Raw genomic sequence first — 11,889 nt, 5'->3', positions numbered from 1 at the left:
TCTTTCATCCCTTTCTATAACCACTCAATTTTCTTGAAAGTCTTCCTGTTTTACCTTCCCTTTTCTCTCAAATCCAAGATAGTGATGGGCATTGATACAGTTAAATATTTCTACTTTGGTGGATGAAAATAAATAGTTAATAACCAGAGCTTCTCACAGTTATAAATACCATCACCGGGCTCTCACAACCTGCTTTTGCAAGGGAAGAGGTGACATTGAGCTTGCAAAGCAAAGGAAGAGAGAGCATCTACCTGATGAGTTGAAGAAAAAACTTAACAGAAGAAGGCCTCCATGAAAGCACTGACTGAGCAATGTGCTTGCTGCATGCTGCCTTTACTTAGATGTTAATTGGATTACATTTGCATGCATTCATAAATTGTGATAGTTTTCAAAATGTGAAGGTATACCAGATCACTGTTTCCTGCACTATTGGCTCTGCATTCAGGCAACAAGCAGATGCAGAAAAATGAGTATGAACAAACTACTACCAAAATATGTCAGTGTTCCCAGGGCCTGGGAAAACGGGCAGAAGCAAGATGGTAGGCCAAGAGAGGAAGATTTTTGCTCCTAGGATTGAGGAAAGGTGAAGGTTCCTGAGCACACAACTTCCTGATGGGCCAGGCCTGGCCATCAGGAACTTGGAAACTGGTGTTTGCTTCTCCCATGATGATGGAACCAGTGTACATGTGTATGTACTCCTGGTAAATAAAGAGCACTGTGTCCCTAGGGAGGTCCATTCCTCCCTGACAGGAGCAGCCTTGCAGAGCCCCAAATGTAACCACACCTTGCAATACAGGGCTGACAGTCCCTATCTTGAAATGCACACTTCCAGCACCTTTTAAGTACTACTGAGCTTTGCAGAGGCAGCTTCCTAAGACTAAAATCATCAAACAATTTAACTTCCTGTTCAAGCATTGCCATTACAGTGGTTTCACCAGGCAGTGTATCATGTGCTGCAGAAGGAGGAGGAGAGAAGTTGTGTGAGCACCCGAGAGTGCAGCCTGGCCCCACAGGGAAGGAAGGCAGGTGCTGTGGGGCCCTGGGAGACGTGGCAGTGCCTGCAGGGGGAGGGGACAAGGCAGCAGGCCCACCATTAGCACCATGCTCCTGGGGATCCTCGTGGTGCTCTGCTTCATCCCCACTGCTGATGTAACAGGTAACAAAAACCCCCCACATTTCAATCCTTTCCCCTATTTTTCCTCACTTTGATCATCAAGGGGTAGAAGGTCTGGTATAGCTCTGAATTAATTTTGCACAAATTGTTCTTGTTTGGATGAAAGGGGAGAGACAGCATGCTGCTAAGTCTGCACATGGATCAACTTGATATAACCAAGAGGCCAATTTTTCTCCTGCCACAAGTATCCCTCCAAGATGAGACCCAAGAGTTTTCCTTTAATTTGACTTCTCTCTAGATCCATTTGGAAATTGCATGCATAGGCAGAGGGGTGTTTATTCCATCTACCCCCGGGCTTTACAAGTTCTGCTCACAAGTGCCTTTTCTTGGGGGCAGCAGGTCTGAGCAGACCTGGTGCCAACACCTCTCTTGGGGCAGACTCTCCACATCGCCAAGTCTACTTGTAAAGCTTCAGGTTCCCCCATGGCCTGGCTTGGTGTGATGGGTCCCGGAGCTGAGTGCACTGACATCCTCACAGGACTAGTAAATAAATGCTCAAAAGCAGAGTTGCTTACTGAGCTCAAAGATGGGAGGATGGGACTTGCCAAGTTTCTGATTTTTGCATTGTTTGGTGGTTTACTGATACTTACTAGACACCTAGTTTCTTTCTGAAGATCTTCAGGAAAAAAAATCTTTTTGTGATTTTGAAATTTTGAGTCTTAGTGAATCTTCCTGACTCTTCAGTTTTTGTGGCTGAGGGTATTTATCTTGGTGTTGTCTTGCTGATGCAGTGTTCATATGTTCAGAGCTAATATGTCTTTCCAACGGGTACATTAAAATGCAAAGCAAGGCAAGGGATGATGGCTTTTGCTAGGGTAATCTTGAGACAGACAATTTTTCAGACGGCTGGCTGTGAACTGTTGTTACTGCATCTTCTCCAAGTATCAGTGTTTTGTATTTTACAGGGAAGTTACAGATAGGAATAAAAATCTGTTTTCCAGTACAAAATTTTTAACATAGAGAACATCTTAAAAATGTCGCTTTTTCTAGTATGAGAGATGCAACTGAATATATTTTTTCTTATTTCTACATTATTTTTTACATAGTTCTTTTCCTCAGTGAAGGCATTGTAGTTTGCATGACACTGTGTTCACCATTTCTTTCAGAAATCGTAGGTTTTTTTCTTTCTTGTCCTTTCCCATGTTTATAATTCTCTGTTCGCAATATCATAATTGTTTCCACACCAGGCTCCTGGATTGTCAAAGAAGACACTAATTCCAGGAGGGGATAATATCAGCAGTAGGTTAACAGTTCTAAACCCATTTCAATGAGGTGTGAACAGCTTTAAAGCAGTGCTTTTGAATTGCAGCAGAATTAATTACAGTGTGTGGTTCTCAGACACAGGCATTATGCCATGGCTTTACAGACATATGTACACTTGCTTTGCATGAAGAATTTTGATTTCTCCAACAGACTCACCAAGATTGTTCAACTGCTTAAAGAGAAGCACATGAGGTCATTAGCTTCTCAGGGCTCTCATCCTTTCCCCATCTATTTTTTTCACTCTTCATTTTCAAGGTGATTGATCCTTAGTACATGGAAAACACTAAGGCAGGTCAAAACCCTGCAGGACTTCCTCAAGCCATGAAGTGCACTATAAGCCTCAGGTATTTTGGTTTGGGAAAATCAACAGAATTTGTCCTGTTGTTAGACTGTATCACTAACTGCTGCAGTTTAATCAGTAACTGGTTGAGTTTAAATCATAGAAAGGGACTTAAAACACTAGTTTAGTAATTTCCGTTTTGAAGAAACACTAACATTTACAAAGTTTGTCCTCCTCCCCTTTTTGTTGGCTAAATAATTGCCCTGCTGTGGTCTGTCAGAGAGGCAGCTAGATCAAGTGTCTGGTATTTTGTGAAGTAAGTAATATAAGCAGGTTCCCAGTGCAGTGTATCACGACTGACCTCATCTTTTTACTATCGACATAACCTTCTGGCTTATGGTCTCTGGGGGTTAAAATCAACCTCTAACCCACCAGGGTTACCAGAATGCAGAAGATGGATGAGGCAAGGTTAGCTGAGATTAGGAAGACATCAACTAATTCTTGTTTTAAAAAAATAAATCACAAACTGCCAAGAAAAATCCCTGTGCTCAGACTGGATTTGATTAAAGCAAGAGTGTCACCTGGGCTTTCTGGAGTACTCCACTGCCTGCAGTACTCACAGCAAAACAAGAAAGTGTAGCAGAAAACAGGTCCGTAAGGGCCAGAAAGAGAGGATCCTCCCAGCTGCACGTTAAACACACAGCTGGGTGGCCTCAAACCAAAGTAAAAGAGAAGGACCCTTGTACCTAGGAAAGAAGAGTAAACGTAATTGAACAGAGCACCAGCAACAAAAATGAAATAGCTTTGTCTATAACATACCTGTGTGCCTTTCTGCCTGTGGCTTAAACAAATTCCTTTCAGGTTTTTCCCTATCCCCCTAGGGAATTAGGTGGGCCATTTCTTTCCTGTGCTTACAGAAATCCCAAATCACCTTAGATACCTTGCTCTGGAAAATAGCTCCCTGAAGCTACTGGCATAAAAAAAAGACAAAGAATACTAAATATTTTAGCAGAATATTTTTTTCCAGTGGCTGATGATGATTCAAGAAGAGTTCTGGAGAAAATAAAAAAACAACCCACCTCAAAATAGTTATTTTCCATACTTTGTCAACTCTATTTCACTTTCTTGGTGAATAGAAAAAACTAAAAAAACTTCAATGAAGTTTTGCTTGCATCAGGGTTCGATGATCAGAAAGTCAGTATTTTACAGATATTATTGATGGATGGCACTTCGTTTCATGATGCAAAACCCCCTCACATGTGATTATAAGAAATGCCCAGCACTAAAAACAAGCTACAAAAAAGCTTAACAAACATTTAGCAATCTTACACACTATTGCATATAAATCCCAAGATCCTAAGAGAAGGTTTGCAGCTTGTCCACACTGACTGAAATGATTTTACATTTTTAAACATCACTGCTTTTTGAAACTGTAAAAAATTATTTTTCATAACTACTATCTTCCTGGCTGGGTAAGGCCAAGATATAGGTATTTATTACTACACAACATGACTGAACACAGCTCTGAAGTGGCAATCATAACCCTATTTAGGGGAATGGATATACCTACAAAATGTTTCAGAGTTTCACCATTTAACAAACCCAAAGTGACACTTATGAGGAAAAACTGGCTCTGTGAAGGCAAAAGCAGCCTCAGCCCATGTTTGCTTAGAATGGTCTACATCCTACTAAGAATGTAGTCAAATCCTATTCAGATCACAAGTGAAGTGAGGGATGTTTGGCATTACTCTGTCTTCCCCATGAAACTAATACACATTTTAGCATGACTGACTCTATTCAATTCAAAAAAACCTTCAAGTCCAGAGGAGGAGGAGGACAGCAGGGCTTGTCTAACACACCGGTGGAGTAAGCTTGCCTTGCCCCTGTTGGCATTGCAGCCCAACCAATTCATGTGGTGCTAATTAGTGCCTATAAATGAAAACAAAAATATCTTCTTTAATTTAGGTTTATCTAGTAAAGCCACTTTGTAAAAATAGATTTGGGTGCTTAGCTTCAATCATGTAGGAGCTGTCTTCATTTAATGATCCACAAATGGGCTTTTTCCCACTGCTCAGCTGTCTGCATCCCAGCATCAGCAGCATGGAGCTGGGTTATCAAGCCCAGCCTGCAAGACAAGGCAAACAGTTTGGACTATAAATCCAAGAGGTGAAAATAAGTTGAAGGAATTTATCATTTTTGGTGGGTATATCAAAACGGACTGGTTGCCAATTATCACAGTATCATGGCAGGGACATAAATAGTCCAGAGCTGTAGTTAAATAGTGGAGCTCAAGGCATGAAGCTCAGGCCTAAACTTCAGGAATTCAGGTTGGCTGATGACAGTGAAAGAGACGGAGTAAGTCATTGGGGTCTGCAGAAGAGTCTAAATAACATCTGAAAGTTGTCCCTCAGTGATGAGATTTTCAGTGTTCTTTGACTTTCCTCTGGCCACAGTGAAAATATGATCAGGCTGAGCAATAAATATCCATTGGTTTTCTGTAAGTACTTGCAATGGAAACAGGCAAGCACTTTTCTGAAGTGTAACACTTCTGTCTGTTCTGGAACCCTATTTCAGTTGTCAACTCTGAGACAGAAACGATCTCCCCTGAAGGCGCATTCAGTCCCTTTGCAAAGTAGAATAACTGTCTCAAGTGAGATGTGTAGTATTCTGCTGTGCTAAAGGTGGAAGAATTCTACTGCAGACTTGCAAATTGCCGCATAGGCCAAAAATCAATTTTCCAGCCAACAAAAATGTGATCAAATACCTTGTCTAAAGGGGTGGAATCCGAACCTCACCACTTACTAGAATGCCTTATAAGCCTATGTGAGAGCTTTTGTCGGAAAATGCTGATTCAATGAAACTGAATTGTTTTGCTGAAATGTCTTCATTTCGATGAAAACTCACCACAGGCACCACCTTAAGTAAAGACTTGCCTTCTCTGTTCTTACTTTGCCACTCTGTCCTAGGAATCGAAGAGCCATGTCTCTTTCTGCTGGAAAGCCTGGAAATGCTATCCTTCATCCAAAGTTTCACAGTGTTTGGGTTCCCTGCAAACATGGGATTCCAGAGCCGTTATGAGCTCTCCTCAACCCTCCCCCACAACAATGTTGGGCAAAGAGACACAAGGAGGATAGGCTACAATCTTTCTTTTTTTAAAGATGAGGCAATTAGAGCATTCCCTGTCTCACATCTCCTCTCTCATTTGAAACAAGGGCTGGTAAATGAGACTTTCAATGAGAAAATTAACAACTTCAGCAGTTTCATGGGTTCTGCTGGTAACTGGAGAACCTGCTAGCCAAAGGTTGTTTCTACTGTCTGCACCCTACTAGTGGTCCTGGACATCTCATTCATCTCTTTGTGTTTGCTTTACTCCCTGGACCACATTCATCCCAAAGGAGTATCCTACTCAACAAGCCAGGGTACTTCATCTTCTTGTGCAGGCATGAATACACTAAGCATCATTTGGTCCTAAATATTGTTAAACACAGTTTTAAACACGTTTTCTGGGCATTCTGGGTCTGGCCTCCTTCCCACTTCATTTCTCTTACTAGCTTTTTTGAAGTCTCATCACACAGATTAAGTAGAAAGAATCTAGGTTTGCACGACATTTTGAGGACAAGGGGTACAATTGTCACTCTATCAGCCACAGTGATTCTCAGGGATCTGTAAAAGACTATCCAGACCTCCTATTAGCTGAGCTTGCATAAAGGCTTAAGTGGTCATACAAAAGCCTTGGCAAGTCTCTAGCTTAAAAGCCAAAACTCCCTTCCTCTTACTTAGGGGTCATCATTTGAAAAGAAGGGCCTCATTTGTACAGGATGACTTTTCTTTGAAGAAATTGTCTTTCTGCATAGTCCTTGCAGTGTTTCATTGTTTGGCAGATGATAGCACAGAGGTCTACATGTCAGAAAACATTTCCTGTTTGTGTATCAGTCTGGTCAATTCAAATTCAATTATACATTCATGTGACATGCTTTTTTACAGGCCATTCAAGTGCTAAGTGCCAGTGCAGTGTCAAATTAGTCAGCTCCTGAGTCCTTTGAGAGATTAAGAATCTACTACAGCTGCTAGCTAGAGAAATTACTTATTTTACATTAAAATGATAGCAGTTCATGCTTTTAGTGTTCATTGCCCAAGGTCCAAACCCTTGAATTGGTTCAGCAAATCCACCTGCAAACACTTCAGGAGTCCTTGAATTGAAAAGCAAATGTATAAATAATATTCTCTTATCTGAACGCAGTGTTAATTCATAGTATTTTCACTCCATAATGTTCCCTGGGAAATTGCTTGCTAAATGAAGGATAGACTTAGATGGCCTTCTATATACACACATGCACACAGTTGCAGCCTAGGCTTCTGAGTTCTGATGTTAAATCTTAATCATGGGCCACTGTCTCTGCTAGTGTTCTGACTCTGAAGAAAAACACTCTTGATCTCATAGTCTCCCCTAGTGACTATGTAATTATTTACCTACAGGTGGATTGCTGCAACAATAGCTCCTGTGAGAAACTGCTTCTGCAGATGGGTGGTTTCGTACTCCCTAGTAGGGAGTGTCAGCAGGGGAGAGGAGATATGGAGAAGAGTTGCAGGGGAGGATGTGTGGTTCTGAAGTCTCATACTGTATTTTATAAACAAGTGTTTTTCTCACATTCTCCCCTCCCTTTCAGAAAACAAGATTTTAGTGGCTCAGCATCCTTTGCTCATCGTAGCTAACCAAACTGCAACTCTAGTTTGTAACTACAAATACAATGGGACAGGGAAGGAATTTCGAGCTTCGCTACACAAAGGAACGGACAGTTCAGTTGAAGTTTGCTTTATTTCATGGAACACAACCAAAATTAGCAGCAATTCAAATAAAGAATTCAACTGCCAAGGGGATCATGATAAAGACAAAGTCATCTTCAATCTTTGGAACATGAATGCCAACCAAACTGACATCTACTTCTGCAAAATTGAGGTCATGTATCCACCCCCATACGTCTACAATGAGAAGAGCAATGGGACTGTTATTCACGTGAAAGGTAAGCTAGAAATCTCTGTAGGCCAGTATCCTCTCTATACACACTCCTTACTTAATGGCTGGAGGCAGATTGTTTCCTTAAAAAAGAAGTTGGATTGCCTGGTAAAACTACATTCCTGCTCTGAATTTCCTGAAGAGATCTTAAAATTATTAGATGGCCTTTATTAGATTAATAAAAATGACACATTGGAACAAGGAGTAAATAGGCAGAGATCAATGTTTTTGATTTAATGTACTTAAAGTTTTCTTTGCTCTTTCCTTAAAGAGACACCCACCCAAATACAAGAGCCTCAGTCTGCAATTCCTTTGTGGATTCTGGCAACAGTGACTGGAATTCTTGCATTCTACAGCATGCTAATAACTGCAGTTTTTATTAACTACTGGGTAAGCAACTAGCATTTTCCTTTGCTCTATATGCTCTAGTAGTTCATTTCTCAGGCTATACTTGCCATGTTTACCACTAACTCACAGATCCCCCCTTCAGTACAGGATGACTGAAGAGTTTCTTCAACCCAGCTATGTATGCACACCCATGGTGTACCCCAAAAGAGCTGAAACACCAGATGCTCTCCAGGTGGGCAGTCAGGCCTCTGCAGTAGAGTCCTAAAGCAAATAGTAATGCCACAGTGTTGGCAGTGCCCTGCACACCAGCAATACCAGGACACTGTCTCTACCTCTGCCCTGTCAGGGAAATCTAGAGCTACAAGCATTTCTGGCAAAACCCTTTGAGGCTATTCTGACAGGAGCTCACCTAAAATAAAACAATCTATAGGGAGCCTTCAGTTAGCCCACGACCATCTGCACTGGTGTCTTGTGCCTATCCAGCAATTCCCTCGAGCAACCACTATTTCTGGCAGCTTGACTGCAAGGGAACAGGAGCACCTGGATCTCAGTAGTCCCTTGTCTGTACATCAACAGTAAGAAAGCTGAGACAGCCTTACAGATCATAAGTTTTGCTTTCTAATCTCTCTGGAGAGTTGACTGGCCCAAGTCACATCCAGTTCTCCTCCTGGAGTAAAAAAAGAGAGGCATGATACTGGGGCATCAGAAGGACATTTTCCTTGACAAGTCTTAGGACTGTGATCTCCAGGGCCAATTTAAACTACTTACTCCATGTGAGAAAGACTTGAACATAAGAGAACTCAATTCCTTGCACTCTGGCTTTCCCCTCAATCTTTGCTGTTAAATAGTGATTTTCAAAACAACAATTATGAGGTAGCCTGTATAAAGGGTCCAGAGTGTCTGCCAGGTTAAATATTGCATATATACAGAAAGCCACTGCTAGCTGAAGCTTGAGATCTGCTAAGTGTTTCACAAAAAACCACTTTCTCAATCTGTGGCTATTTCTAATGGAAAACAATCAAAGGGGGCACTGCCGTAGGAAAATGAAAAGGCAGGTTAAGTGGTTCTTCTTTGTGCCCTGTTGTAGAGGCTGACTCCTCAGAGAGCTGAGAGGATTACAGCAAACAGCTGCTGGTGTTACAGTGCTGTGCTGCTGTGGCTGTGCCACAGATGAGATGCTATAGCTTCAAATCCATCATTTAGAATCTGAACCATTTTCTCTGTGCTATATTCATTTGCTACCTAATGGCTTCACACTTTGTTACTAACATGTCTGCCCCCAGCAAGAGTGGCAAGGCTGTGTTGCCATGTGTGTTGTTTGCTCCATCAGTTTTTACCTGCTGTTATTACTGCTGGCAGTATTCTTTCAGATAATATGTCTTCTGATTGTGGATGTATTTAGAGTGATTTAGAGTGTTGTTGAGTATAAATACAGCTGCCTAGAATTGTTTGTGATATTGTAAAAAAAGGTATCCTAATTGTGATACTAGACAGACATGGCAAGCCTGACCAGTTCCTGAAAGCAGCTAAAGATTTGTCTATTTTCATATAGTCTGCCTTCCCTGAAGAAAAACTTGCTTTCCGTTGCAAAAGTAGCAGTCTTTGGTCCTGTAACAGCCCAACATTCACTCATGCTAGCAAAATGTCTTTCTCCCATGCAAAACTACCTCTTGGGTGAATTAGAAATCCTGTATTATGGAGATGAACACACAGAGATAAAGCTTTTGTATCTAATGCTTTACATGCATTGACTGCATTACATGGCTTAAGCAGTATGTAACTTACATTCAACACTTTGCATATATATAACATTAATATAAAACAGCTTAAAATATTTCATAGTAACTGCCCCACTCTGCACATAATACATAATTCAGCCATCAGATTTTCTAATGCAAACTCCTATTCCACAGCATCTCCTCCAATTCCACAGCATCCTATGCATATATACTGCAGCATATGCAACTATTTTTGTATATAGGAAAGGAATTTCAGTAAAAAGGAGATTGCAAAACAGTGTATGATGAGTATTAAGGAAAAAGCATGGAAGCACTTTACTTACCCCTGATCAATAAAGCCTTAAGCTATGTAAAAACCACCAACCTTGTGCACAGCCTGCAGCAGTCAGAGGCTGAAATTCTGCTGTAGCCACAGATTTCCTCTGTGATTTTAGGCAAATTATTTCACCTGTCTTCTGCTACTCTTATTTCTGAAAGAGCTGATGCTTCCCTTGTCTCACAGGGGCATTATAAGCAGGAATTCAACAGTGGAAATAAGATTTTTGAGGCCCAGATATGGAGACATAAAAGATTAACATCAGCTCTGATTCTTTCACTGCTTAAAGGAAGATTCAGAACAACATACAGATTGTGTCTCACTGCTGTAAATGGTAGGAAAACCATTATACACATAGTCTGGGCTGATATTTCTTGCTCTTATTCTGTTCAAGTTAAGCTAATTTCTCTTTTCCTCCTAATAAATAAGGACAGCCTTCACAGCTCAGACTCTACTGTTTCTGCTGAATCATTCCACAGATGAGAGAGGCAAGATGATGGTGAGAGGTATCAGTTTGTATCCTTGGTGTGTAGCATTCCTTTACCTGAAGAACTAACACTGTAAATCTCTCACCAGATAAGATGGAGACTAACTTTCAGGTTGGGCAAATTGCATAGATTATTTGATGAGAACATGTGTTCTAATTCTTTTGTTAATGTATTTAAACCTGAAGCTGCCTTACGAATATGCCTGCTTCCCTGAACAAGGACCTAGGGCCAGACCTGTCAGCAGTTAACATGAGAGTTTTCACAGTTCTCTTCACCCTTCCCCACAGCAAAAATCCAAAAAGAATATGTACCATCAGAGTGACTACATGAACATGACTCCCCGGCACCCGCCATACCAGAAGAACAAGGGTTACCCGTCCTATGCGCCAACACGGGACTACACCGCATATCGCTCCTGGCAGCCCTGATCCCAGCAGCGCACCCACCAGGAGCCTCGTGTCCTTCCAGGCAGTCGCTTGCTCTGGGGCATGGAAGGACAGCCTCTCATTTTCTCGTCGTGTTTATTGCTATTGTTCACAGACACCTACACCATAGCAAGTATTAGATAAACTTTGATCTACTAAAAGAAAATCCAGACCAACAAACAAATATAAAAAGGGGGACGGAGGGGGAGAAGTAAAAAAAGAATTTTTTTCCATGATGGCTGAAAATGAGGCCCAGCTTGTGTTGAGGGTTGTCAGTGGGTAAGATGGAAAGATGGCATCAGTCCTCAGAGCTGGTCTCTTCGTAATACTTGTGGTTTTGCTTAGCTGTTGGAAGAAGCAGAACTTCTGATCTTTTCCAATAACTACTGCCTTAGATTTAACCCTTAATTTCCTTCCCTGTATGTGTAATCCCTCAGACTGTTGCTGTTAAGCCTGGCAAAATGTAAAAAATAATCTTTTTTTTCTCTACAAGACCAGGACACAGTTTGAAGTTCAAAACACGTGCTTAAAAGAAAGAGGAGAAGGTCAGCCAGAAGGCATCCAAGCTATTAGGCTATGGAAAAAATAGTCTGCCAGGACAAATCAAGCTGATAGAAAACTAGTAAACCTTCAGCATGTGAGTCCTTGGGCTGGACACTGTGTAGATGTTCGTAAGGCCACCTGCAGTCGTGACCAAAGAACTCCACCGATTGAAAAAGCAAGCAACCTGAAGACAAAATCAAGACAAGCGGGAGAGGAAGAAAGATCTGTCTTAATCACAAACAACCCCATTTCTGATTTGTTTGCCTTCTGCATCAAGGGAATGCAAAGTTATATATGAA

The 11,889-nt window shown here is 41.4% G+C and overlaps 1 protein-coding gene across 1 annotated transcript; it reads left to right on the top strand.

The window, feature by feature from the left end:
- Positions 1-1,086: 1,086 nt before the first annotated feature.
- CD28 (CD28 molecule) lies at positions 1,087-11,050 on the top strand (the record flags this gene model as incomplete). Its single annotated transcript, XM_082285102.1, has 4 exons — positions 1,087-1,156; positions 7,385-7,738; positions 8,003-8,121; positions 10,910-11,050. Exons 1-4 carry the CDS (start codon positions 1,102-1,104, stop codon positions 11,048-11,050), a joined length of 669 nt encoding a protein of 222 aa, XP_082141228.1. The 5' UTR covers positions 1,087-1,101.
- Positions 11,051-11,889: the final 839 nt, after the last annotated feature.

The sequence above is a fragment of the Coloeus monedula genome (assembly GCF_965178545.1).
Source record: "Coloeus monedula genome assembly, chromosome: 7".
Taxonomy (NCBI): domain Eukaryota; kingdom Metazoa; phylum Chordata; class Aves; order Passeriformes; family Corvidae; genus Coloeus; species Coloeus monedula.
The sequence above is the reverse complement of the archived record's forward strand: the minus strand, read 5'-3'. Positions and strand labels throughout refer to the sequence as shown.